The sequence below is a fragment of the Crocodylus siamensis genome, chromosome 8 (genome assembly GCF_052110815.1).
Source record: "Crocodylus siamensis isolate JL-2025a chromosome 8, ASM5211081v1, whole genome shotgun sequence".
Classification (NCBI taxonomy): Eukaryota; Metazoa; Chordata; order Crocodylia; family Crocodylidae; genus Crocodylus; species Crocodylus siamensis.
The window spans coordinates 73,103,806-73,131,724 of NC_143402.1; the positions used below are offsets into that span (position 1 = coordinate 73,103,806).

The 27,919-nt window shown below is 45.0% G+C and overlaps 1 protein-coding gene across 3 annotated transcripts in view; it reads left to right on the plus strand.

The window, feature by feature from the left end:
- The window catches only part of RHBDL3 (rhomboid like 3), a 109,452-nt gene that overhangs the window by 39,654 nt on the left and 41,879 nt on the right, over positions 1–27,919 (plus strand). For all 3 annotated transcript variants that reach the window (XM_090061038.1, XM_090061040.1, XM_090061039.1), the window contains one exon: positions 15,231–15,389. In XM_090061038.1, coding sequence (XP_089917164.1) covers positions 15,231–15,389 — 159 coding nt within the window. The remainder of the gene's footprint in view (positions 1–15,230; positions 15,390–27,919) is intronic.

The following is a 27,919-nucleotide window of genomic DNA, read 5'->3' on the forward strand; positions in this document are numbered from 1 at the left end:
CTAATTCTGCATACATCTGCGACATTGCATGGAGTCTCGCTGCAGTCAACGGTCCTCTTCCTGTGGCTGGCACTATACTCTCTCTTCCCATTTATTTTGTAGGGCAGATAAACTTCCATCAAGACACTCTCAGACAGTTTATGGCCCTGTGGTTGAACAAAGCTTGACATGAAGTCAGTATAAGTTCAGTTTGTTTCCCAGGCAGCTTCATAGGGGGTTACTTTGGGCCTTGGCTCCCTAGAAGGAACAAGGTTGACATTCCACCATAGGTGAGATCTTTTTTTTTCACATCACAGATGTGTGAGAATAAGGATGCCAGGGCTTCTGTGTATTAGAAGGGGAGCCTGTTGATTGATTACTTTGGTTCTTTGGAATCATGACTCATGTTGACAGAGCTAGAAGAGAGCTAGCTTGACCTCTGCATTGCTTGGACCACACAACTGCTCTGTGTTTGTTTGTGTTTGAATGCTAGTATATCTTTTAGAAGGACATGCATCTTGGTTTAAAAATGTCTGGGGATGGAGAGCCTGCCACAGCCCTTGGGAAGCTGTTCCAGTGGTCAGGTACCCTCATGGTTAGAGGTGTTTTTAAAATGATGGCCTGCATTCCATGCACCTCGACATATTACTTTACCTTCTTTTTTGGCTGTATTTAAATTCAGATGGTTTGCTTATTCCCAGCGTACTAAGCCATCTGGGTCACCCTATATCAGTGACCTTTCCTCTTAGTTATTTACCTTTCCTCCAATTTTAGTACTGTCTGCTAACTGAATGGGCATCTGGCTGGGGTCATCTAACCCCAGTGCTCTTTCTTGCCTAGGCAGGGGGTTGGAGTTGATGATCTGCTGAGGTCCTTTCTGACCCCAGCATCTATGAAACTTTCTGTAAATACGTTACTGACAAGTTGATTATTTCTTCTGGGTCACTGATGAAAATTCCTACCCCCACGAGACGTCACTAGAGACACCCCCAATTGGTGATGATTTGTTGTTCCATTTACACATTGAGACAGATCTGATGGGCACCCTTCAAGTGGATTAAAAAAACAGGCTGTGTTGATTTTGTATCATTCTTATTTCTTAAACTGTTGTGTGGTACAAAGTCAAGTATCTTGCAAAAGTATAAGTATTATGCATTATAATAGTTCTGCAGTCTTTCTCCCCCAAATATGTAATCTCATGAAAAATAGCTCAACAGAATCAGATTTCCATAAATCCGTGGTGACTGACACTAAATTATATTACCCTTCATTAATTCTTTATTATCCAAGTCCAATATCAGCTGCTTCTTTATTTTGTCTGGGGTTGATGTCAGGCTGACAGGTCTCTTTCATTACTGGGATTGTTCCATTTTTCATCTTAAACACAATATTAGTGCTCTTCCAGTCAGTTTTGGTACAAGAAGTTATGTTTGTGTATATGCCGAATATCCCTTGCACAGGCATTGAGAAACTTAGCTAATGGTTGTAAGATATTTCAAGATCCTCTAGTGCAAAGCTGATGTAAAGGTACAAAGTATAGATCTTGGAACTTCCCCAGTGTTCCAAGTCTTATTGCAAATCAACATTAATGGTCCAAAGAGCTCCTTGGCCTGCTTTCTAAAATTTCTGGATGCAAGTTATTTGGACTTGCTGATTTGATAATATCTAACTTTACCAGCTGCTATTTAACATTCTCCTGAGTTACTGTTGGAAAGGAAAGCATTTCATCATCCTAGGACATAGATACATCATCTGGCTTTTTCCCAAGCACAGAACACAAATATTTATTGAACACTTCTGTCTTTTCTGCATTACTATTGACCATTCTACTATTTCTGTATAGTAATAAGCTAATATCATTGTTGAAGGAGAAGAATTCTTTTGTCATCTTTGACCTTGTCTGTGCTAGAAAAACTAGTGCCCCTATTCTAGTTACAGTTTACCTGTACTAGTGATGGCAACAAGAAACCTTATTTATCTAGGGAATTTTACAGAACTAGTGCAGGTTTAGTTATCCTGGTTGTAAGAAGAGATCTAACTGCAGATGTCTACAGTAGGGCACCAGATGATCTGATCTTAGCACTGTCAATATTTTTGTGAATTCCCCTAATATGCTATGCTATGCTAAGACAATATCTTAGCCACAGCGCTTACTCTGTGCCTACAAGAGTTGGTGTTTGCACATCTAGTTAAACACTACGTATCACCCCCAGAAGTGACTGCACTTCAGCTGGGGGAGAAGTGGTTTCCTTATACCATCCCTCATCAACCTTGCAGGAGAGCTAAGAAATCTACTGCTGCTGAACAATCCTGAGGTTCTTTGATGAAAATTGCCAGAGATGCAGGATAGGTTTAACAGTGGTATGTGGTAGTAACCATTGTGAATATGAAGCATCTGGATACAATCCATATAGTATCCATATACTATACATAGAAGTAGGTTAGACTTTTCACTGCCACATGTTGTTTAGAGGCCAAAAACCTAAAAGGATTCAGTGAGAGATGGGACATTTGTTAGAACACCAAGAATTCTCTAAGATGTAACGATTAATGCCAACACATTCAGAAAAGGGTATTAAATCTCATGCTTTACGCCTTAAGACAAGCTCTTATAAAATAAAGTAAAATCTAATATGAAAGCTGCCTGTCCAGGGCTCCCACAGGTTCTGAAATACCTCATGATGGCCACTGGCAAGGACTGGAGACTGAGTTACATGAACCCCAAGCATGCCTCAGTCTGGTGATTCCTCCCTCTGTATGATCTGGGAACTGTGCAAGAAGCCCATTAAAGTTGAAGAATTGGTTATCTCTTCCCTGGTTCTCAACATTCCCATCTCTGATCCACTTCCTAATTGCAGATCATTATAATTTACACCGCAGTAATAACTAGAAATCCCAGCCAAGATGAGGTCCTGTGGTTCAAAATATATATCATAAGAGCTGTTTTGGATTCATGAAAAGCTGACACTCTAAGTGACAGAGCTCAGACTAGTACCCCTTAATCTGATGCGATGTGCTATAGTCCCAGTGTTGCACAGAATTAAAAGTTTTATTTCTCACTCAAAAATAAAATCACTTCCTAGTCCGGCTCCATCCCTTTATCCATTAGTCTTAATGCACTTGCATAAAAAATAGAAGAGGCGGAAGCAGAGCTGGGGGTGGCTCTGTCTATAAGCACATCCCTTGGCATTAGGAGTAGGAGCATCTCCTGCCATCCTTGCAGAGTTGTTAGTAATATAATTGTCTTTCTCATTTGCATCCTACTTTGCTGCTAATGGGGCTGCCTTTATTTGCCCCAGTTCCCTTTCGGGAAGGCATTCTGCTCTCCAGAGCGGGGGGAGCGGGAGTATTTAGTATTGTTTTTGTTCCATGTGTTGTCGGCACCGCCTGGGAACAGAGGGAGTGGGATCGTAGGTTGACCCCTTCTGAGACGTTCCTTGAAGTACTGCCAACAGGCTGACCAGGAGACAACCAGAAGGACTGTTATAAGGAGATCATATGATCCCAGTTGGAAAAAAGCTAAGCTCAAATTCAGCAAATCTTGTGTTTTGACTGCATGCCCCTTATTAGTGTGGACTAGACTTGCAGGAAGGGTGGGTCTGCATGGTATGTAGGGAGACCCGTACTCACTCTGAATGTTGTGCTGTGCAGAGATACTGGCTGGGTCCCAGAGGTAGTGCAGTTGTCTCAGTGCAGCATGATCTTGGCAAATACTGTCAGCAGGGATAGGACTATATGTGTGCATGGCTTGGATGTACTGCTTCTGGTTCTGGAGTTAAGCTGGGCTGCTATGCTGTGTTGCATTGTGCTGTGTAGGTGTATCACAAGCTCCAAACAGGCAGAGGAAGGGCTAGCAAAGGGCTTTGCACTGAACCTGAGCCTGGCGCACAAAGTTTGGACATACTTTATGGATCCTGAGTTTTGGGGAGCTGGACAGCAGGTTCTAGGCTGGATATAGCTGTAGGTGCCCCAAGCTGATGAGTTCAGGCCTGTATAGGACCTTTCCAGAAACTAAACCAAACCCCTGGTTTTGAGGATTGGAGACTTGGGGAGTTCTGTGGTTCAGGCTAGGATCTGAATTTCCATAAGGCTCAGTGGGGGCAGGGATCTAGTGCAAGCCCAGATCAGCGGGACCCCTGATCCAAGCCACTTTGGAAACCTGCCTCACAAGGCTGTGTCTGTAAAATCTGCAGCCTCCCGTTGCCTCTGGGGAGCAAGCTGATCTATTTCTGTTCTCCCATTCATCAGCACCTGAGGGGTTTTTGCCCATTACTCATACTGTGCAGTTATAGTTTACCTTCCATCCATGGATCTCAAAGCAGTTTATAAATATATGTGGCTTATGTCTCACAGGCGCTCTCTCTGGGACATACGTGTTACCTCCATGGGGAGATGCAGAAACTGAGACACAAACAGCCTGAATGACATAATCCAGATCTCTGGATCCCATCCCCTAACTGTCAAGCCATCCTTTCTGTCTGAGTAGCAATCAAGGGGAGGATGGAGAGGGGAGGTCACAGCCTAGTGGAAAACCTGTCCCTTGTGTACATCACGGTGGTGTAAATGAGGGGCTTTCACACTAGATTTCAGCAGCTGGTAACATCATGGGCTGGGTGATTGGTGGGGGGGTCCCCTTGCACTCCTTCAAGAGCAAACAAGCTAGAGCAGAAGTTAATCTTGTTTGTGCCTCCACCTGGTGGCTGTCTGGACTGTGATCCCTGCCAAGCCAGGTTATCCTGACTTTTGACAAAAGGGAAAAGTTAGACCAACAGCTCTTTCCTGTGTGGTTTATACATTGTTTAACCAGCCAGTTGTCACACACTTCCCCACACTTGCCCATGGGAGGAAGATGCCTCTGCTATGCAAACAGCTGCCAGCCCAGGTGAAGCCCAACTGGGGTGGCCCCAGTATTCAGGCAAGCAGTTTCTCTGAATCCTGCTGTTGGGAGCTGGCGCTGTCCAGCGTGCCTGCCTGGTGATTTAGTGAGGGCATTACCTCCTCACTTAAATGTTATCTGGCTTTTGAGAGCTGGTTGATGTTTCCAGCCCTCCGGTTCATCTCAGGTCAAAGCAATCTCAAGTGCACTAGAAGTGTAATAGGACGGCACTTAATCACTTTGTGCTGCCTGTGCGCTGTTGGTTTAATTCATTATTTACAGGAAGAGAGGGAGTGCCTTGGTGGATGCAGGGCTAATGCTTTACTGCCTGGATTCCAAGTGACTCAGAGGATATGACTCTATTAAGTGTGGGGCATGCACCAACGAAGAGGGGCATCTCAGACCATGCTTTGCAGAAAACACAGCCCTCCCTCCTCTGTGGGCAACTTCTCTCCATCCACAGTCAGCCTCCAACTACCAGAGATGAGAGCAGGATCCTTAGGGCATTGGGAGGGTCCTTGCATGTGAACTGTGGCAAATTTTTGCTACAGCAGCTTCTGCTGCTGTCCTCCTGTTTGGATGGGCTTTGATCTGCAGCCTTGTCAGTGCTTTCATCTTTATCAGACAGCTAATACTGCATAACCTACTACTGTGTGCAAAAGTCATAAAATACCATGTGGGCTCTGCCTGATTCTCAGTACAAATGCCTGTGTGAAAAGACCCACCTCTGTTTTGGGAAGATTTCTTGCCTCTCTTCTATGAGCTTTCAGTGCTCATGTGAAGTCATTAGGGTAGGGCTGTAAATCTCTTTGTCTGGGTACTTCTTGCCCCATCTCCATTCCATATAAATGGATCACAAAAGCTCTTGAGAGCAAGAGAGATATCAGTCTTTTTAGTTGAGGGAGTTTTTTCAGATGGAAGAAGAGAATCACACAGATAAAAGTCACCTGAGGAAGTATCTTGCAGAGTTGGGAACTGGACTAACATCTCTTCATCCCCCACCCCAGGTCCAAATCAGCAGCAGATGTGGAACCAGAGCCAGGAGTCCTGATTGCCCAGTCCATGCTCTCACCAGATGTGGAGATGTCATTCAAGAGTGATATCTTTTTTCTCCTGCCAAGGCAAAGTCTCCTTAACTAGAGAAAGAATGGGACAGGATGAACACTCGGTCCCTGGGCTTGATCTGTCACCCTCAAGCTACCAGGGGCTCTGTGGTAGGGCCCTCCCTCGGGGTGCCGTGACCTCCCCTAGTGCCCTTGCCTACCATGCCAACCTGGGCCTTGAATGCACCCTCTCTCTCGCCCACCACGTCTTTGATCTCATATTGTTAATGGGAGGCTGCCTTCCTGCCCTTCTTGGCACAGGGCCGGTCTTGCTATACCGGGATTCCGTTCTATTCCCTGTGCTAGTCCTCTCCCGGGGCCTACTCGATATACTCGCCCCCTCTCCCAGGCCCGCTCATTATATGGGCCCCCCTCCTGGGGCATCTCTCCGACTGCGCCCACTCCTGGGGCGTCCCTCAGACTGCCCCTTTTTGCCCAGCCCGTGCTTCTCAATGGGCTTACTCCCCTCTCGGGGCTTCTCAATCACAGGCAGTGCCTGACTCGGGCCTGCCTCCCATACGTCCTGTGGTCACTCGCACTCAGGCCTGTGCTTCGTGCTCCCCGCGGTCCCCATGCCTCAATGGGCTTGCTCCCCTCTCAGAGCTTCTCAATTACAGGCAGTGCCCATGCTCCGGCCACCTGTGTTTGCGCCCCTCGCCCGCGCTCCGGCCGCCTGTGTTTGCGCCCCTCGCCCGCCCAAGGTTGGGGCTCAGGTGGCCTTAGCCTCACCTGGCCCCCAGACCTGCCTTCTCGGGCCTATGCCCCACTGGGGCTCTTTCCAATTGGGGCTTGTCCTAATATCACCCCGCTGGGCTGGGGTTGGGATACCCCACTAGCTCAGACCCACCTTCCTGGGCCTACACCCCACTGGGCTTCAGCCTACACCGAGCTCTTCCCGAAGCTGCCCGCACTGGGCTGGGGTCGGGACACCCCCACAACGCAGCACCCTCTATGGTGCTAAGAACTTCCCCTCTACCGGGGAGCTCCCTTGAGGCCTCCTCCACCCCTACAGCCTTGCCTGGTCCTCCAGTGTAATAATCACTACAACCAAACCAAACAGAAACACAAGGCCCCTAGGCCATAACACAAATCTTAGGCCAACCTGGCTATCCTTCTCTCATCCCTGTCAGGGTCCTCTCCACCCTGTATCCTCACACTGCTGCACAACACCACCCTGCTCGCTCTAGCAGAACTCTTACTCCTTAGGCTGCCAGAAGGGAACTAGCTCTGGCTTAGCCTCCTCTGTTTATAAAGGCTAGGCCCTGCCCCCTGGCAGTCAGCTGACCCAATTAGTTGCTTTGGCAACTCACAGCTGTGCTGCCCTATTGAGTGGCAGCTAGACCTATATCACCACTATCAGTAGCAGGCTCCTTAGTGCCCTGCTACACACCATTATCTAGTAGCAGGCACCCTGGTGTCCTGCTACAGGCTCCCACCTCATGCCCATGCTGCCTGTGTCTCCTCCACTGCTCTTTCCCCCGCATGCATTTGTGATTGGCCACTGAGTCACACTTCATCCTCATTCAAATGAGCTCTTGGCTGGGGAGGCGAGTAGCAGCCTGTGCTGTGGGAAACGTGTATGATTTCCCAAGATACCGGCCCACTGTTTTGCAGCAGTGTCTGTGACCCCCACCCTACTTGTGCACTCAGCCATGGCTGATGTGTCTTTAATTAAAGGGGCAGGACAGTTTGAGGTCCAAAATTCAGTTTTGAACACTTTCTCTTTCTTCTTTAAAGCTCCCTTCTGTTCCTAGTGGTTTGGCAGGAGTATCTAACCTTTAATGGAGGGGTTAATACAAGAAGTGAGGAAAGTATCTGCAGTAATTGTTGAGGATGGGGAAGAGAAAAATAAGGGGCTCAGGTCTGGTGGTTGTTATGGTCATTAACATATTTACATTTTTGCTTAAGAGCCTGGTGGGGGATCAAGGGAATTAGGGATAATTGTCATTGAAATGCAGAGGAAACCTTGCATGAAATTGCCCTTAGTGCCCTATTGTGCGAGAGGGCTTCCAGCCTTCCCCACCCCTCCACCCCACAGCTGCTGAATTGCATTTGTTTCCTGAAGAATAAAGGCACAGGCAGAAATAACGCAGCTCTGCTTAAAATAGGAAGCCCCTGTGTTGACTTGGGTGATGTGTGAATTTGCCTGAGAAATGCTCCCAGTGGAGGTTAGGAACTGGAGCTGAGGGTAGGCTGGCTGGCTGCTGTCAGTTGGGACTTGCCATCACAATGGCACTGGAGATGCCAGCCCTGCCCTAGAGGCTGAGTGCTGTTGATACGTTACCTATGGACAAGTACTTGAGACACCTGGTCAAGGTCAGTGTCTTCTTTTGCAACCCATTAATTGGGAAGGGGGAGCTTCAACAGTTCAGCTATGTCTCGTTTTTATCAGGTCAAGAGAGATATATTATTAAAAAAACTATTACTTTTTTATTCAGCTGCTCTTTCAGAATAAGGGGTAAAGTGTTTTTAGGTCTTCTGGTGTTTTGAGTGTGACAGTTAAGTTCAAGTCATCTGGATTTTGTAACACGTGAGCAAGCCCAGAAAACAGAGAGAGACAAACAAAAGGGCTGCAATTGAGTTGGGGCTCAAAACAAAACAGAATAGATGCAGATCATCCCAATTGTGGTTTGGTCCTATTAGAAAGACAGAGGCCATTTGTTGAAATTCGGACCAGAGTTGTTTGCAACTTGAATTTTCATTTTATTTCTGGTAGTTCAGATACAAAGTTTTGATTCAAACTCATTGCTAATCAAGAGTGGTGAATGATTGAATGCAGATCATAATAATGCAAGGACTGGCTTGCTGTTCTGCTCTAAGAATAGAGTTCCTTCCAGTTACAACATGTTTCGGATGTGGCCAAAAATAACAGCTACCTGCTGATGTTCCTTTGATTGGAGTGGAGCGTTCCCGGGGAAAACACAGCAAGAGAGTGATGTGGGAAGTATTGATGGGAATTTTCTGACTGGAGATTCCTTTTAATTACCACCAGGGACTTCAGAGGCCTGTCTGTCTGTCTAGCTGTCTGTCTGGAAAGTTAGCTAGCTGGTAAACACAGATGCAGATGGTATTGGTTTGAATAACAGAATCAGATCTGTTTTGTCTCCACGTAGGATATCACAGTAGTTGCTAGAATGAGTTTGCATGGTGTTTTGAAGTGATGAAGTTATGCTATATAACTGTCAGTCATTGTTGCAAATAGTTTTGTAATGCTTCAAAATGTAGCAGGTATCCATGATTTCTCTTAATAGCTCTTTTTGTTTATGAGGAAGTATTTTCATGTATTTTTAAGGCATGTACATATTTCCAAGAGGTGTTGCTAACTCTTCTGCACGCAGCTTGCTTTCTCAGAGTCAAAGAATGAAGTGGGGGGCATGGCCAGGGAGGGAACCCAGCAACCTCAGAGTTGTGGAGACTACGAAACCTATGTAAAGTAAATGGTATCGTCCTCAGCCAGAGATATCCCATCATTTGAATTTAACAATAGAATCAAACAGTTCAAGTCAAAGGACCCCATTGGGGTCAAATGCTATCAGTTAACAAGTGTAAATACACTAGGATGTATGGGATCACAGGCATCAGAGCCAGGAGTGACTTGATGACTGAGTTTATTTGCTTTTGCCAGGGCAGCAGAAGTTCCTTCTAACAAGGTTATATTGAATATTATGTCAATGGTTGGGGAGCACAGAGTTAGGCCAGCCTTTGGGTCACAGTCAAGGCTAAGAGGCATGAGAAGAGGAATCCAAGCTTGGATCTGGTGTATTAGGATCTACTGTTGCAACTTAATGCAATATAGTAGGGCTGACTATGTAGCATGAGGTTCTGCTTTTCCCCATGGTTTAGGGTATTTGGATTTAGGGATTAATTTTAGGCCACATTGTAATAGTAATTTCTGACAAACTGTCCCTCTGGGGTTGGAGAGTCTTTGGGAAGGTAAGACACACCGCAGGGTGCACTGTAAGGATGTGACAGACATGGTACCCGGGGGAAAACATACAGCCTTGACTTTCAGCAGGTCACTTGTTGGCTTTGTTTCCAGTAATTGTCCATCTCCCCAAAAAAGCTCTTCCACAACAATATGCCAGCTCTGTTGCAAGGCAGCCGCCCTGTCCCCTCTCTTCCAGCACACACACCTTATTTTAGACAACTCCATCCACAGGAAACAACAGCAATAAAAAGGGAGATTCCAGCAGGTAAGTGAAGCTGGGAGTAACTGTGGAGGATTTGAGGCTCAATCCAGAGAAACTGTTATTGCAAAAGAAGGAATGGGCTACCCCATTCAAGAGCAGTAGAGTGAGAAGGGTAGCAGCCCAACCCTGGAGATACACGAGCTGGCTAATTAGGGCTGGGGCTAGTTGAGTGAGAGCCAGGTCTGTGCATACCCATGTTGCCTCTGCCAAACAGCATGCCTTGTGCTGAGGTCAGTTCTGCAGCTGCTCTACTCAGTGGAGAGCACTGTGCCAGATTATGTGGGTGGCAGGCTGCTCCTTGTGCCCCCTGGGCTGCTGGCCAAGCTGTGTCCAATCCAGCTTAGGCAAGTGGTTCAGGCATCAGACTGGCTTTTGTTCACAGTTGGGGGGGAAAAAGAGAGAGGATTGGCAAAACCTTGTTGCTTTTACCAAGCTCGCTTTCATGTATGAAATGTTGCCATGGCAAGATGCCTCTTGGGCTGATATTCCTCTGTCTGTCCTGCTCTCCTTCCGTCTCTGAATCCAGCCAACAAGCTTGATATCATTATCTACAAAGAGAGGCCAAATGGAGAGCACAACATCAAGTTTGGAAAATCAAAGGCAAATCTCCCAGCAACTGAGCTGGCGGAGACTCAACTGATTCTGAGTTACAAGCAACTGGACTCCCGCGCAGTATTTGTTAGCTGTCAAGGCTAAAAAGCAATGTGTTCAGTTTGATGCCAGTTTAGGCTCTGTTGTAATCTGCTGCTTGTCACATTTCAGATGCTGCTGCTGCTTGATGAGGATACAAGCTCTTTGTGCTTCTGTCGGGAATAACCCTGATGTTTACTTCTGGAGGGCAACCCATTTAAATGGCTGCCCCCAGAGCGGGGAACGGGGATTACCTAGAATAAGTTTATATGTTTTGCCCAGGTGATGCTTTTTGGTCTCAGTCCAGTTCCCAAGAGACAAAGGGGAAGGGAGTCAGCTTCAAAGACATCATGGTACCTGGCAGAAAAACCCTACATTGCTGGTAATGTTCATACTAGGTCAGGAACATGACATTTTAGAAGGGCTGATGTAGGGTGAAAGCTTTGTGGGGTCACAAGCTAACCCTTTGCTTGTGGATCTGCAGAGGGTGTCAGTCTAGTACAGAGGTGAGCAACATTTTGTGAGCAGCGGGCCAAAATTACCCAGCTTGGTCCAAGCAGGGCTGGCCCTTCCTATCCAGCTGCCTGGCCACCACTGCTTCTCCCTGGTGCCTGGCTGCCATTGAGGCAAAACACCCTGATGCTGAAATGCAGCAGAAGTCCTGGCTTCACAGGCTGGATCTAATGGCTCTGCAGGCTGTTGGTTGCCAACTGCTGATCAGGAAGGTTTTCAGTCCAGCAGCACCAAAGAAATAAATAGAAAATATAGCTACGGACTCAAAGCTACAAAGCCCTTGTAGCGCTCCCAAACTGGGTTAAAGAATCATTGCAGTTACAGCTGGGAAAGGTCTGTGGCATCATCTTCCTTCACTGGTGCAGTGGCTGGTAGCAGTGACACCGGGATTCCTTGGAAAGTTTGCAGGATTTGTTTCTCTAAAAGGATCATTAGTTTTCCTGGTGTGGACCAGGTACTGATGCTTGGCGTGTTGTGAATGCTGATCTATTGCCAAGCAGTGCAGTGTGTTTACAAGGAACACTGAATTTCTCTCTCCTTGGTGCTTGATGATACCACCATGGGTCAGTGAACACCAGTCTTCAGCAAATGTCAAGTGTGGTCTGCAGATTTTCATTGAAAGCAGTGGTTTCAGAACTGGGGGTCACGACTCCGTAGGGGGACATAACATTTATGAATGGAATTGCGAGTCGAAGAGAAATTCAGCTGCAGGAGCAGGGCAGCAATTGGAAGAAGGTCTGGAAGCCTGGAAGTGGGGTCAGTAAGGGAAAGGTTTGGGAACTGCTGAGTTAAAGTTAGCAGGTTGCTGCCATGAGCCCCAGCATAGCTCAGTTCACCTGCTACATCTGCTACTGGGAACCAAGGCTTTCTCCTTTACCAGCATTTCTGGTAAAAGTGGGGAATTCATTCCAGATTTAATGTGGGACTCACTTTCTACTGTGTGTTTCGGAAAACAAATCAAAGTGGCACGTGGCTGCCTTGTTATTTTGGCTTTAATGTATTGTTTATCTCCCTGGCTCACTTTCTCAAGAACCTCTTTATAAGATGTCTAGATGTAAAAGTCCCTTCAGCAATAGAAGCACTTATCTGTTTTAGAAGGAACCATAAATAAGATGCTTTTGCTTTTTTCTGCATTGTGCAGGAAGGAGGCTTTAAGCAGAGATGAAATTATTCTTGCTTTGCAAAAGGTGTGAATAAATACAGATGTGAAACTATGCTTTGGATAGTGTCTTTCATATAGATTGTATTCTCTATGCACTTAACTATCCAAATACAAAATAAAAAAAGTACCAAGTGAGAAAAAAATTAAGATTCAGAGGGAAAGAAGAAAAGGGTCTGATTTCAGCTGAGGTTTGAAATGAGATTCAGAGCTAGTAAGATGGAAAGCTGTATAAAGGTTGTTCCATATGGCAAGAGGCTGGCCCCGGCACGAGTGGCCCATGGAAACCAGGCTGGTGCTAGTGGAGCAGAGGGAATAGATAAAGGTCCCACAATAATCAACAGGAAAGCAACTTTGGTGTGAACCTTTCAATCTGGTTCAGTATGTCTGGGATTTCCATTACTCTCAAAGGCTGTTCTGGCTTCAAGAGCAGCAGCACATCAGTCCCTCTGACTGGGAACAGAAGAGAAGCCTGAGCTGAAGAGCTCTGACATCCTAGTTCCCCTGCTCCTCAGAAAATCACCCCCTAACCACAATGTGCCTCCTGGTTCTCTTGTTCTCTCCCAAAGTTTGTTATGAGCTGCAAAATCAGACAATGGCTCTTCTATGAACGGTTTGAATGGGGAAGGTTGAGGGCTCTGGGACTGGCCAGTTGAAGGGGCAAAATTCAGTGGCTTTGCAGTTAAGGATATCAGGATATGTTTCTGTCCAGGACTATGAGTAGCAAAACAAACTACCTCTTGTGTCCATATGACCATATTGCTGCCATTCACTAGCTAGATCCATTCAGCTGCATCAGCCATGTTGTGCTGCTAAGAGTGGAAGGGGAGATGCTCTGTTAGCTCCAGTGAAGGAAGAGAGGGGGGGAAGCTCCAGTGCTGGTGGAAGCAGTCGGACCTGGTTCTATCCCTGCTCCTGGAAAGCCCCAGGTAAGCAGGATGTGTGCATCATAGTAATCACTGGGGAGATTTGTTATAATAATATATTGATGTTCTCTTTATTTTTGGTTTAATGACACTGAAATTCTTCAGCTGTGCAGTTTCTTGACCTATTCCCAGGAGAGGAAAAATGATTGGCTTTAAGAGGGACAATATGAATGCAGAAGTGCACCTGTGAATGAGCTGAGATGATGCTTACTTGGTTTAGTTTCACTTCGGTACAGAATTTTTTTCACAGATTTTTTTTCAAGGCCAGTAAGGAAGCATTTTGATCCCCTTATCTGACCTCTGTAGCTCCAGCCTGAGAACCCAGCATATTAATCCCTGCCTCAAGACCTTAGTTCTTGGCTGCATTAGATGGTAACTTTTAGGAAGACATCTACTTGTGATTTAAAACCAAGTGATGGAGAGTCCACTACATTGGTTAAATCCCCTCAGTGCTATGTGCTCTTTTTTCTCGATCAGAATTTGTTTGGCTTGGGCCGTTGTCTGTTAGACTAAGAGCTCTGCATTCAGATGCTAATAGTTACCAAAATGTGTCTTAAACCTTTCTTAGACAAAAGATTTCTTGGATAAACTGAACTTCATTCTCACAGTTTAAGGCAACTTTTTCAGACCTCGACTGATTTTTGGTTCTCCGATTGGATTGGTCTCATGTTGTTGTGCACAACTTTAAATGGCTCTTCTGTTCCACTTCTGACAAAGCACCTGCATTTCAGTGACCAGTGAGGTTTGGTAGCATTTTTCAAGCACTCTGAGATCTTTTATGGTGAAAATGTTCTATGTGTGATATAAGTTATGTTGTTTCCTTGCCCAGTATTTGATAGGATAAGGAGTCTGTAAACCTCCAGTTCTCTGGCTGCATGCCTGGCTGTAGCAACTGTCTGCAGCTAGTCTTAACTTTACAAATAAGAGGAAAGAAAAACCACAGAAACTAACACTCAGTTAAAATAATTCAAGGGCCAAAGCAAAGCAATGCATTCTTTAGTCTCGGTTGCCTTGTATTTGCTTTGAAAGGCAGACTCCATTGTGAACAGTTCTAAATTTGTAGGACAAGGCAGGGCTGTAGGGAGTGAGGGGGAGAGGTTGACTTAAAGGGGCTGATGAGAACAAGGACTTCTGTACCTCAGCTCACTGAACCTGGTCAGCATGAGACTGGGTGGTTATTCCCAAATGCCATGTTAATTCAAGAGGCTCAGTTGTGTCCCACAGTCTGGATTTGGAATTGACTTTGCAAAACCAGACAGTAGCAACCTGGCAGTACTGACAGGTTGGCATGGACATCACTGCCAAAGGCCAGCATGTAGTCCAGGGTAACGCATTGCATTTTCAAGGAGCTAAATTCTTGGATTGGGAGAAAGCAGAGCTGTAAAGGGAGAACTGACCTAGTTAGAAATGAGGAGCGTTTCTTCTGGCTGCAGACCTGTGGTGATCATGCGAAGCTGTTGGCTACCAAAGACCTGGAGCCTGCTCTCAGGCAAGTACAGAGCCCATTTTTAGGGACCTAGCTGGGGTATCACTCTCCACCCAGACAGATCAGAGACAAGGTCTCAGACAGTGTTTTCATGCCCCTGGTCCAGGGCGGTCTGGCACTAGTTGGGTGATGGTGCATAGATTCTCTCCAGCTCTGGAACAATCTGCAGATCTACTGGCAAGAGTAATGATCTGAAATGAAGCTGTGTGGACGACTGGTCAGTGACACTTCACAGAAGCACTGCTGTGCAGGGTGAGAACAGCCCTCTCCATTGGGCTGCAACAGATCCTGGACCACAAGGAGCCACAAATTGCACGTGGTGTGCAATTATCCAGCAAGTAATTTTTGCTTTTTCCCCTTCCTTTCAGTTCGACCCTGAGAGCACTGGATACATCAGCACCGAGAGATTTCGAGGCCTCCTTCAACGGCACGGCTCCGAGCTGGACCCGCACAAGCTGGAGGTTCTCTTGGCTTTGGCAGACAACAATTCTGATGGGAAGATCTGTTATCAGGACTTTGTCAACCTGGTAAGTGATTCGGCAGAGAGAGCACCTTGCAGCCCTAGTGTGGATTTGGTTTGAAATGCTGAAGAGTGAGGGATGTTCTCTTTCTCCCTCATTTTAGGAAAGCAGGGGGTTTTTTGCCTGCATCTTTGGCTGGGCTTTTCAGAAGCATTAACCCAGTGATAGCTTACCTTTGATGTCACTGACAGAACTCCCTTCGACTTCAGTGCAGGCAAGCTGACACCAAGCACTTCTGTAAAGTCCACTCTGCAGCCCTGAAAAAAATAGCCGTTCTCTCCAGTGGGCCCTGAAAAAAATAGCCATTCTCTCCAATGGCTTAGTTAGGTCAGGCCTCACACCAGGCATGTGAGGTTCTGATGAAGGGCTTTATTTGCAATTCATTCACATGGAACACACTCCAGATTTAATGCTACAGATTGTGGTTGCTCTGGTCCTGACCCATTACTGGGGGAGAGGAAGGAATTCTCCCTCTTATATTTAAAGACAAGAAGAGTCCATTTTTTCAGGCTGACTTCAGATTCTCCCTCACTGTCAGCAGCAGGGAATTTATACTATAATGGTGGTTCAGATATTGCCTAAACAATGATAATCTGAATCGGCTCCTGAGGACTGTTTGCAGTAAAACTTTGGAGCCCCAGAACAGATATTGTGGTTATATTCCCAGTGTAAAGGAGCCTGTGACTTGGGATAGATTTTCACAAGAACTTTTCAGAAGAGGCTGAGGCACGTGGCTCTTATCTCTACTGGTGTTCACTCAGACTTGTGTGCTCTGAAGTGCCTGAATCATTTTTGAAAATGAGACTTGGGCTTCTAAGTCACTTAGGCAGTTTTGCAAATGTTGCCTATTATTACCATCTTGTTTCCTGGCTGCTAGCTACAGCATCTAGCTGCAAACAGGATTTCATGTGGAACATTTGAAATAGTCTCACACTCCGCAAACAGCTACTGCTGTTAGCAGAAGGAGAGAAACTGTGATTTTGACAATCTGATTCCCAGCTCTCAACTGTCATCTCTCTTCTCTTTTTTTTTTTTTTTTTGCCTCTGTGTCAGCCAGTAGCCATCCTGGTGAGGTCTTTGCTCAAAGGCATATTTCTGTCTATCTGAGTAACTCTTACCACTGCATGTAAATGCCATGTCTAGTCCTATGTTGACCCAGAATAACCAAACAATGTTGATGCAGTAGGATTTCCAGAGAAGCATGGAGAAAATGGGAGACTGACCCATGTAACTGACTGATAGTAAATCAGTTGACCTAGCCTGCCTCATCTCACTGCCATTCTGGAGGTGCGCTCATCTTCCTGCTTTGGGAGGTGATCCAATGCAGGATGCTGCAGCTGCTGCCCAACATGCATAAACCACCCAGTACCAGGCTGGGTGAGGCTTACTGCTTCATTGCCCACATACATCGTGGGAGTCCATTGAAGCTATCTGGGCTCTGAGGAAACAGAGAGTCTTTTCCCTTTATCTCCTGGTATGCAGCTCATTTTCTGGATCTCCTGCTCTAAGAGGGAAGCCTCCATCCCCTCTTTTTCTACTGCTCTACTCCATGTGAAGCCAATGGAAGTGTTGCCACTTGCCCCCATGAGAGCATGGGTGTGCACTTTATCTCTGTGTGCCATTCCTGCTCCATAACATCTAAATAATGCTTCATCTTCCACCCATGGTCATTAACAGTGCCTGTAAAGGGTCTTTGGGAATTTGTTGGAGGGAGCTTAATGTGGTCTGGGTTCCACTGACAGTTAGTTATTCACAAATGTTTCTCTTGTCCACCCAGAAGTGCCTCCTGGCACTGTACAATAGCTTGCACATTGTTTTCATGGGTTAGAAAGCAGACTCTGTGTGTCTTATAGGGCTATATGTCTCAGTAAATGAGACAGGGTGATCTCTCTCAGGTCTGAGCTGTCATAATCCTCATTCCTAACCTCAGTTAAGGGGTCAGCAGGACAGTGAAATCACCTTGATGAGATGAGATGCTGAAATAGAACTGTTGGTTATCTTATCAGAACTATGCTATCTTATCAGCTCTTTGAGAAGTTTTATGGACACACTAAAATGCAGCAGCAATAAAAATGTTCACTGTAGCTGTAGGAAGTGATCAGGCATCCCCACTTGCTGCAGCCAGGTAGATATCCCAGGATTAATAGCATTCATAACAATTACTTAGAGCAGATGAGGTGCTCAACTCCCATGCAGACATTTACAAATGGAGTCCCACAACACATCTCTAAGGCTAGTGCTAAGTCTCATTAAACCCATTTTGTGGAGGAAAAAATGAGGAAAAATGTTAAGTGTCTTGCCATAGGCCAACACAGCAAGCTGGTGTGAAGATCAGGACTGGAACTCAGGGCTTTTCACCTCTCAACCACAGGCTTGTCCACCAGTCCTCTGTAAATAGGGCCAGCAAGAACGCAGATTGCTGTTGGGTATCTGAGGACCCTTTAGGACATGGGCATAGTTACCAGTGAAGGGAGTCATTTACAGATTTCAGAGAGGGACAGTGCTGAGTCATCTCCAACCAACATAATTTCTGCAGAACTAAAAATGCCTTTAGACTTCACTGTGTAAGCCTGATAAAGCCACCATTGATTTCCTATCTCCCATTCCTCCAGCTCCCTCATTTGCATTTTTGCTTTCACTAATCAATAGCTGTGCAATTGCTAGAATGCTAAATTATTTGTAATTGGTGCTTCTGTACCCCCTTGCCCTTCAGCTCTTCACTGGATGCTATAAATCTAACTTTTCAAGGCTCCTTCCCTTTCTGCAGTCCAAGCTTTTCCTGTTCGGTTTCAGGCCACACCTGCTGGTGACCTTGGTAAAAAGTGATGCAGGACTAATAAAATTGTTCTGGAAAAGTCTGGATGAAATTTAACATACACCCAGTCTGTCTAGTTTATCTTTAAGTGGTAGGCCTCTCGCTTGTTCCTTTAGAGGAAAGCCCAGCCTAGTGAACAGGACTTAGGAGACCTGGGTTCTAGCCTGGCCTCTGCCTGCTGTGTAGCCTTAGGCACAGCAATTCTCCACTTTCTGCCTCAGTTTCCCTTTTCCTCCTTCACTCTCTTTGTCCTCTGAGTTTGTAAGCTCTATAGGGAGCCTATCTTTGCTAAGCAGTTCAGGATACACGTTGGAGGAATGATAGCGTGTTTTATTTCCACCCCTTTATCAAGCAAATAGAAAGGGGTTCTTGAGTATTTAAACTGTAGAACAGTTCAGATCCAGAGTGGCCCCTGAGGAGATGTCCTATAATACAAGTAGTCCAACTCTGTCCAGAAGGATCCATCGCTCAGTGTCTGGGGGTTGAGTCAGTGGTAGTATTCCTTTTTTAAAGAAAAACTTCTCTGTTGAAAATTCAATGCTCAAGTCATATGGAGCTGTGAATGCAGTGAGCTTCTGTCTAAAGCAGGTAGTGACATTCTCCTTCAGGGTTGTAGGAAAACTATGAAAGATAGGGGAAAGCCTTGGATTGGTTTCATAAGTTTATAAAAACCGAGTAAGTAGAGAGCCTATTTTTATTATCTTAGCAAGAAATACCCAGCATGGCACCTACATAGCATGCTGATTAGGAACATTTTAAATGCCTAAAATAGAAGGTAGTTAACACACAGACAATACGTGCATTGAAGTCTTTGTGGGCAAGTATCCTTGCTTTATGTTAAAGTACCTTGAAGTCTAGATTGGACAACATCCATACATTCTTGAGTATGGAATTACATGTAGCACAGAGGTCCATCATTCTGATAAGCATATACCTCATGTAGGGCGAGAATCAACTATCTTTGCTTTTTGCTCTTGTTCTGAGGGTTGATTTTCCTGTTTCTATGGTGCAGTTAATATGACACGCTGATCTGGTTTCAGAGGTTGTGGTGAAGAATCTGGGGGAGGGAAATGCAGCTTATTACACACATCCACACTGGGGCTTTCCAAGTATAGTTGTTTGTTTTCCTATGAAAATTCATGAGCAAACACTATAAATGTTAAAACAATATTGATAGGTGACTTCCATAGCCTCCCAAATATTCCCATGTTTCTTTTACTCTTGGAGTGAATGCAGGTGCCAGGTTAGCACTTATAACACTCCAGCTGTTGGGAAACCCTGATAAGCAGGTAGGTGTTATCTATATACTGCCTCTAACTTCCACATATAGTAGAGGTGGAAATTCAGGGCGTGAGGCAAAAGCCGAGGGTCTCTGGGTTCCCATGTGCCAGACTAGCTGTTCTGTCTGGAACACTCAAAGCACTGCACAAAGTCTCTTGGCAAACTCTGACTGATGGAGCCTGGAAGTCAAATGAAAAGGCTCCCTGAAACACATGAGGCCAGGGCTTGCAGATCAAACAGACTAGGTCCTATTCCCAGCCCAACTCTTGCAACTTGGGGAAAGTAATTTTGCCCTGAGCATATCTATTGACACTGAGTTCTTGGGAGCAGGAGCTGTCCTTTGCTCAGCATGTGCAATACCCAACACAAAGCGACCTTCATTTGTGTTGGGAATACAGGGGCTGTGATAATAGAAACAACCAATAATGCCATGGCAGGCCTCTGTTCCCTGTGTATACATAGAGAGGTGCTGGCTACCTTTTGCTGTCGCTGCCTGCTATGGCAGGTGTAGTACCTGTCACACTGAGCCCATTATTAACTACCACCAGGGAGGCAGGCAACAGCTCAGCAAACTTCCTCAAAGCAAGAAGTTAGCCCTTGTGTTTCTCTGATGTTCCTGTACATCCCTCAAGACTTGTCCACCCAGTTCCCCCCAACAGTCCCCTGGATGCTTTTGCCATTGTCCTGGACACCGAGTCCATTTGTCTACCAGAGAAATCACTATGAAACAAAGCCATATTATTCCCCTGATGCCCATAGAAGACTGTTACTTACCAACCATTTCCAGTTCCTGGCCTGGGAGGTTTGGCTCTCATAGTAATAGGATAAAGCGATTGAAGTGTAGCAGGGCTTTTTGAATTATTGACAAGGTCAGTTCTAGGAAAATTATGTATTAATTCATTGCAAAGATAAGGGGAAGCAAACATTTTCATCTGTACTTGGGTTGGTTTTGGATTGAGCTGGAATTTTTGGTTTCATGTTCTGGTGGCATTTCCAAAAAGAAAAATTCCATTTTAGGAGCCTCTAAATTTAAATAGGTTTCTCATTCGTGGAAAATCTTCTCCCACTTTCTTTGGTCTGAAGTACTGGCTAGATTCACCCTGATTTTAGATCCCTTATAAATGCTACTTTGATGAATTAACCTGTGCATCAAAAAAAATCACCCTAGTCTGGCATGCATCAGTACCTCCCTCCATCCCCACTTTGCACCCTCTTGGGCCAGCTGGGCAGCCTTTGCCAGTATCTGCAAGCTCTGACCTCTAAGGACTAATGGCAGTACTACTCCTCTAGTATTTGTCCTACTGGTTGGTCCAAAAATGCTCTTGCTGCCTGAATTCAGGGCTTTTTAAGTTTTGCTATTTAACAAAACTCTTGTTTGAAGGTGGCAGCTGTGCCTGGTGTCTTGTGGTAACTGGCCACGTCTACACATTGTCCTACAGCGTTGTAGTGATGCGCTACATCACCGTGTGACGTGCTATGGTGACATAGAGATCACACGGGTCTACATGTGATTGTCGGCTATGTTGCCATAGCAGCTTGCTGCTCAGCTACAGCGCACTGCTATGGCAATGTAGCCGGTGAATCTAACCATGCACCACCCATATGCCACAGTACGGCCCACTACTGTGGCATGTTTAGTAGTTCCCTCAAGCAAATACTAAAGCATGACGCAGTACTAATGTCATCATACAGCGATGTGTAGACATGCCCACTGAGTATGGTAGTAACTTGGGATCAAATCTCACTGGTGCTGAGTTGATGTTTGTAAACAAGAAAGATTGATGCTTGTCCATTATATCTTCCTCTCTTTCCAGTGGCTCAAGCAGAAAATTATATTGGCCTGTAACTGCTTCTAGCTAATGGTCTGGCTCCTTTGGGTTGTGGACAGCTGTAATATTTGTAGCAGGGCAGATGATCATGGGGTTTGACCCAGACCAGAAAGGTAGCACTATAGATGTAGACAGATGTGCTGCTTCCAAGGGTTGTTCAACAATCTGTATCATGTGGTTCTGCTTCTCCACCACCAGGTGGCCAGTAAGACAGAAGTGTGACAAATGTAACGTCTGTCTGTAACTAGTGTTTATATAGATGTCTGTAGTAGTAGTGGGCTTAGTCGAGCCAAGGACTCATCATGTGTGCTGTAAGTAAAGAAATTATGATAGGCTCTGTCACGTATACATCTGAAAGCAAATACAGTCTATAATTGAATAGTGCCTGGGTATAACCAAGGCGGGTCAGTTTTTGCAGAAAACCAAATACCATTAACATTTGCTCAAATACTTTAAGCTCATTCCTTTAAACTCTCTGCTTCCTGTCTCCATTCATTTTCTGGAAACACTCTAACAGGCTTAATGGCCCTCTAATGTTTGTAGACCCAGCCATTTCTAAGCAAATATTGGAGGATATTTGGGAAATTTAGTGTTCATAATCACACCAGAAGCTTTTCTTTGAGAAGTACTCATCCAGCAAGGAAACCTAAACATACCCATGTGACCTGCATGTCCAATGAAAACTAATTAGAGCAGCTTGAATTTGTCATTTTGAAGGCTTGGAATAATCTATTTCAATACAATCTGTAGACCAGGAGCTAACCCTAGAACATATTCAATAAACAATTCTGAATAATGGATAAATTCAAAGAAATTGAAATTTGCTGGCACAGTTCAAAAACAGAAAGGGGGAGAAGTTATCAGATAAATTATTTCATTTTGATTTATTTCTCATCTATATATGCATGCAATTTGCATCAGATATGTTTAAAACATAATTCTACTTCCTATACATTTTTATTTATAAACCCGTTTTCAAGAAGTTGCAAAAACCAGCAAAGAGCAATCGCAGGTGTTTTTTTTTTCCATCTTAGACGCTAAGGGAGAAAAAAAGCCCTACTGGGGAAATGCAGATGTATCTTGTTTTATTTCTATTGTCCACTTGCTTTTCTCTATCATAAAGGGAGACACTAAAAATACTCAATGAAAGTGTTGTCTGTCAACAAACTGCAACAGCTGCAGGAGGAGATAAAGCCCAGAGCTGTTTAACTAACTTTGCTACCTTCAGAGGTGAGATGAGCCGAGACATTATTTACCGGGGTCCTTGTCAAACATAACTTGCCTCTGGCACCATGGACACTGCAGGGCAGCTCTTTCACACACAGCATCCTGACAGTCCAGCAATGCCAAGCAGCAGGGCTGGGGATCCCTGGGGAGATGGAGTCTCTGCTTCCTGATTGAGCATTTATTCTTTCCTCTTTCTTGAAACGTGGGGCAGATGCATTACTTCAGACAAACCAGGTAATGTCATGTCACTGCTAAGCCCCCTCCAAAATGTCAGCAGGGCCAAAGGATGGAGCTGGTAGACTACACCCTGCAGTTTCTTCTGTCTGATAGTACTACAGAAAAAGTGCCTGAGCAATGCCATGCCACTGTCTCAGTACCTGATAGTAGTTGGGGTACTGTGAATTGTACTTATGGTTCATTCTGATGAGTCGCTTGTGCAACTCCTGGCTCCACTCTGCCTTAGTCTAAGGAAAGCTTATCCCTATCCTGGGAAAAGATTGCATTTTTCCATTATATACCTGTTTCCCCAAATAGGCTGTGTTTGCCCAGGGATGTCTTTTTTGCCAGGATGACTCCATCTACCCCTTGCAATGCCAGCAAAAATGTCTGGTGTGGGCCAAACCTAAGCCATTGGTGTACATTGGGTAGTTTGGGAGTTAAGTGCCAGATGAGAGTCAGGTGGATTAGACTTCTCAACACTGCCATAGGCGTACTGTGGGACTCAGACAAAGCAATGGAGCTTTCATAGTTTCATAATAGTTAGGGGCTGGAAGGGACCTTACAGATCATTGGGTTCAGCCCCCCTGCACTTGGGCAGGAAAAGCTGCTAGGATCCAGCAAAAATGGGCGTTGAGATGCTTTTTGAAGATTGCCAAGATGAATGACTGTACCAGCTCTGGGGGGAGCCTGTTCCAAACCCTCAGCACTCAACTTGTAAAGAAGTTTTTCCTTATGTCTAATCTGAAGCGATCTCAGATAGAGCATTGGAGCTTTCCAACAAAATGGAGGTGATCCCTACCTTATGGCTTGCTTGGTGGTCATCCTGCAGAAGGAGATATAGCAGAAGGGCTTCATCTTGGTGAACCAGCCTTTTGAGGCAGATTGTGCCAAGGTGCTATGTGGGGGGAGCGCCAGAGATGAGAGCTCTCCCTTGAAGGCGGATATTTCAACACATTGGGAATGTTGGACAAGCTCCTAGAATCAGTTCTCAATGCAGTGTACAAAACCAACCAGAGCTGGGTCCAAAATCAATATTTAGCTGTGGCTTTGTAGTAACTTTGAGCTGATGTAACATCTTTGCTTCAAGCAAATTGTATCAGCTAATTTAAACCAGACCCTTAGTTACCCAGGTCTAAGCTCACTGCCTAGGGACCAGAGACCAGACGGGATAGCAAAGGAAGCTACAATGACTTCCCCAAGGTTACACAGTTTGTTTCTGTAGTATACTTCGGGCGCTCTAAAAATACCATTAGCTGTAAAACCTAGGTTCAAGTCCAGAGCTGTGGCTCTGTGCATGTATCTGAAAAGTCCCAGCCACAGTGAGGCTTTTGGATCTCAGTCCCCCAAACTCAATGGAGCTGACTTCCCACAGGCTTGCACATAGGAACAAAATACTGCCTTGGCAGCACCACACCGCACCCATTCTGCAAGCAAACACAGCCAAAGTGTGATGCCTGGATTGTGCTGCTTGTCTAAGTTCCCCAGTGGCATTTTACTGGGTAGTTTACGGGACCTGTGGAAATGATTCCATGGAAACAAGAATTCTGGATCTATTAAAATTTCTGTAGAGCATGTGAGCCTAGACCTTGATTTTTGCAAAGAACTGAGGCGTGTACATAATCTGCAGTCAATGAGACTTACGGATGTGCTTAAATTAAGCATTTACCTAGATCCTTTCCTGAGTTGGTGTCGTAATGACTATTAAATTCTATAGGTTTTTGTCACGGGCAGGAGTATTTAATGAGGCTGTGTTGGGAACTTTTCCTTGTGGAAAGCTCCTCTAAAACTTTAGTAAAGATGAATTCTACTGAAATTAAGTAGGGTTATACTGGAACAGTTCTGAAAACCTGCAGAACTTAATAGAGAATTATGTCCTTCTCAGGGCTTTAAAGCAGGCCATATATTTAATGGAAAGTTATACCCTGACGATAGAACTCTATTATCGAGTTCCAAAGCTCGATCGGAAGGTGATAGTTCTCTCTGAAATGCCATTGTGTTTTGATTTGTACAGTGTGTGGTTTTATAGCATTAAAATATGTGTCATCTTGAAACTTTTTAACCTTTCCCCTCTACATTTTCCCTGCGTTATGTGTGTTTCCCAGTTGTTTCACAGGCAAAACCTTCTGTTGGCAAACTTATGCCGCTAAAAGGAAACCATAAAAGCAGCCTCTCTGAGTTCATCTGTTATCCCTTCCAGAGATCCCTGTGATAGCTGCACGCCCCCGCTATCAGCAATGCGTACATGAAAAGTTGGCATTGTTTTGGCTTCTGAAAAGATTTTTCCAAGCTGAGGTCTCTGCATGGTGTTGTGTTTTGAGGGGGCAGGAGTGAGACATGGCTCAGCTGTGCAAAGAATTTCATGGGCCATAAACATGCAAAGCATGCTGAGCACCTCCTCTGAGCCTTGGCAGGCCTTCAGTTCCCTTGTTCCCCCTGCTCTAGCCACTGGCTGCACATCTGCCCAGCAACTTCCATCTGACCTTCTTTACAAGGCTTTGTATGTAGGGGTTTACATTTCTCTTAAAAGAAGCTCAACAGCACATGGCTAAAACCCATTCCTTGTTCCCTGTTACCCTGAGGCAGCATGTGCCACTTAGCCAATAAAGGTGGAGCTTTGTCCTGACTCTGAATACTGTATGTTCGCTCATAGATACCAGGTCCATACAGGACTGGTATCCCATCTGAATGATCTCAATGGCAATAGATCATCTAGTCTCATTTCCTAACACCAGCCATTGAATTCTAGCCAGTTATTCTGTATTTGTTTGGACTTGGCTAAAGCACCTTCCAGAAAGGCTTGTAATATTGATATGGGGTGTCCAAGAACTGGAGAATCCACCACTTCCCTTGGTAGTTTGGTTCAGGAGCTGATGTCCCTTGCTGTTAAAAAGCTCTGCTGTATTTCTAATTTGAAACTGTCTGTTTTTTAACATGGCTCTTGTTGTACCTTTTTCTGAGACACTGAAGCTCCCTTTACCCCACTCAGTGGCTGCTCCTTCTAAAAGTACTTATACACTGTACTCAAGTCATCTATTGGTCTCTTCTTTGCCATCAATGCCAAGCTGACTCATTTCTCTTGAATATTCAGCTTGTCAGCAGACCAAATCCAGAATCCAAAACTCATGGCCTTCTCATCCAACTTTGTACCTTTTAGAGGTGGAGCTTAATTTGCTTAGTTTTCCTTTTCCCCAAAGCATTATCCTACCCCTGTCTTTTTGTGTTTTTTGTGCATCTTTTTGGGGTGATAGCCTGGCTCCATTGAAGTCAATGGGAGTTTTGTCCTTCTCTTCAGGGAAGCCACAATTTCTCCCATGAATCCAGCTTGTGTCCATGCTCACTAGTTTCACAAGGGCGGGGGTTGGACATTTCATTAGTTTTGAGAAACGTGCATCAGTCCCAAGTAATATGAAGGTGAGAAATTTGAAAAGGCAAGTTGAGGGATCTTAGGAATTCTTCTTTTGGATGTTGAATTTCTCTCTCAGTATTTTTCTTGTGCCTGTCACTTTCCTTTTTATCTTATGGCAGGTTGCTCTGTTTTCTGCAAGATCGTTATTATATTACGTATCAATGTTTTGCACCACACTGGTAGCATGGAGAGTGTTTACAAGGAAGGGCTGCGTATAACTCAACCCTCCCTTTCCTATCTATTAAAGCAGAGGAGACGAGTAACGTTTTATTCTTTGGTGAGACAGTGTTCACAGTGTGTGACACTTGATTATTATGCTTATGCAAACTTGGCTTGAGACCTGAGGGGGAGAGAGGCTGTGCATTGGTGAAAGGCTGCTAATAAAAAAGAAGAAAACATTAGATTTAATCTTTTGACTCCTTTTTTGGTAGATCAAATATCACCAAAATAGCTTTATGATGTTTGCTGAGATGAGCTTTTAAGAATTTATACCGTATCCTGTCTGGGGAGGGGAGGGGAGGAACAGGAAATAATTGAAATCTTGCTCTTGTTTAATGGTACTTAGCAATACTTTGTAGTAAAGTCATAAAAAGGTTATAAATCATATCTTCAGTATCCTACTGTGTGGCTTTCTGGGATGTGTGCTTCTATTGAAATAGGCTGATGGCCTGTATAGAAGGATTATGTAAACGTTACACTGATAGAGTTGTTTTGTAACTGCATATGATTTCTTATTATCCATGTCAGTATGGTGTTTAAAAGATGAACAATAGACCCCAAACCAGGACTACCTGAGCACTTCCAAATAAACCCTGGGTTGCCCAGATAGCCTATGCCTCCAATGAAGTGTTTCAGCTGGGATGATGTAGTTGGGGCTGGTCCTGCTCTGAGCAGGGGGTTGAACTAGATGACCTCCTGAGGTCCCTTCAACCCTCATTTCCTGTGATTCTGTGATAAAACCCCATTTGCTTCTCAGTGACTGTTTTAAGTACAAAAGACCTTTGTTGTAAACGCTAGGATCCATATCTTCACAATTCTCACAGCCCTGTGCACTTTGTTGTTTTGATCTCGTTGTTCCTAACCTGAAAGTGTTCTTTACAGACAACCCTGCAGTCTTGTTCACCTGGTTTCTTCTCTCCTTTTTTCCTTATAGTTATGAATAAACAAAAGAACTAAAAGATTTGGTAGAAATAACTTGCTACATATTAGTTTACACGATAACTATCTCTGTGCCTGCTTCTGCCCCTCAGTGTGAGCTAAGCAGGGTGGCCTACCCCTCAATAAAACAGCGCTAAATTATCATGGTTTAGTCCCCACCTAATGGGTTGGGGATTAGAGTGGACACACTAAAAATTGACCATGGAGCAGATGAAGCACGTTCATTCATTGATGAGAGGTACCTGCTGAACAAGACCTTAGGTACCACCTTGCAAAAGTGCTTCAGTCACTCCATATCTCTTTAACTGACTGTCCTGCTGGTGGGACATGTAGGACTCCTGCCTTCTATTTCTGTTTTTAGCCTTTAGATAAAATCCCAGATACCAAGTGCTGGCCTTCAGAGCACAGGAGTGTCTTCCTGGGTCCATAAGAAATCAGCTACCCCCTCATCACCGGGTGTTACATGGTCCTCTGTATTCAAGCCCCAGAGGGTGTGAGTCTGTTTCAGTTCCCATCGTACAGACCATACTGACCCCTGGTCACAAATCGTGGCTTACTTCCTGGATGTGCAGGGGTGGGTTGTGGAAGTTGGTCCTAAAGG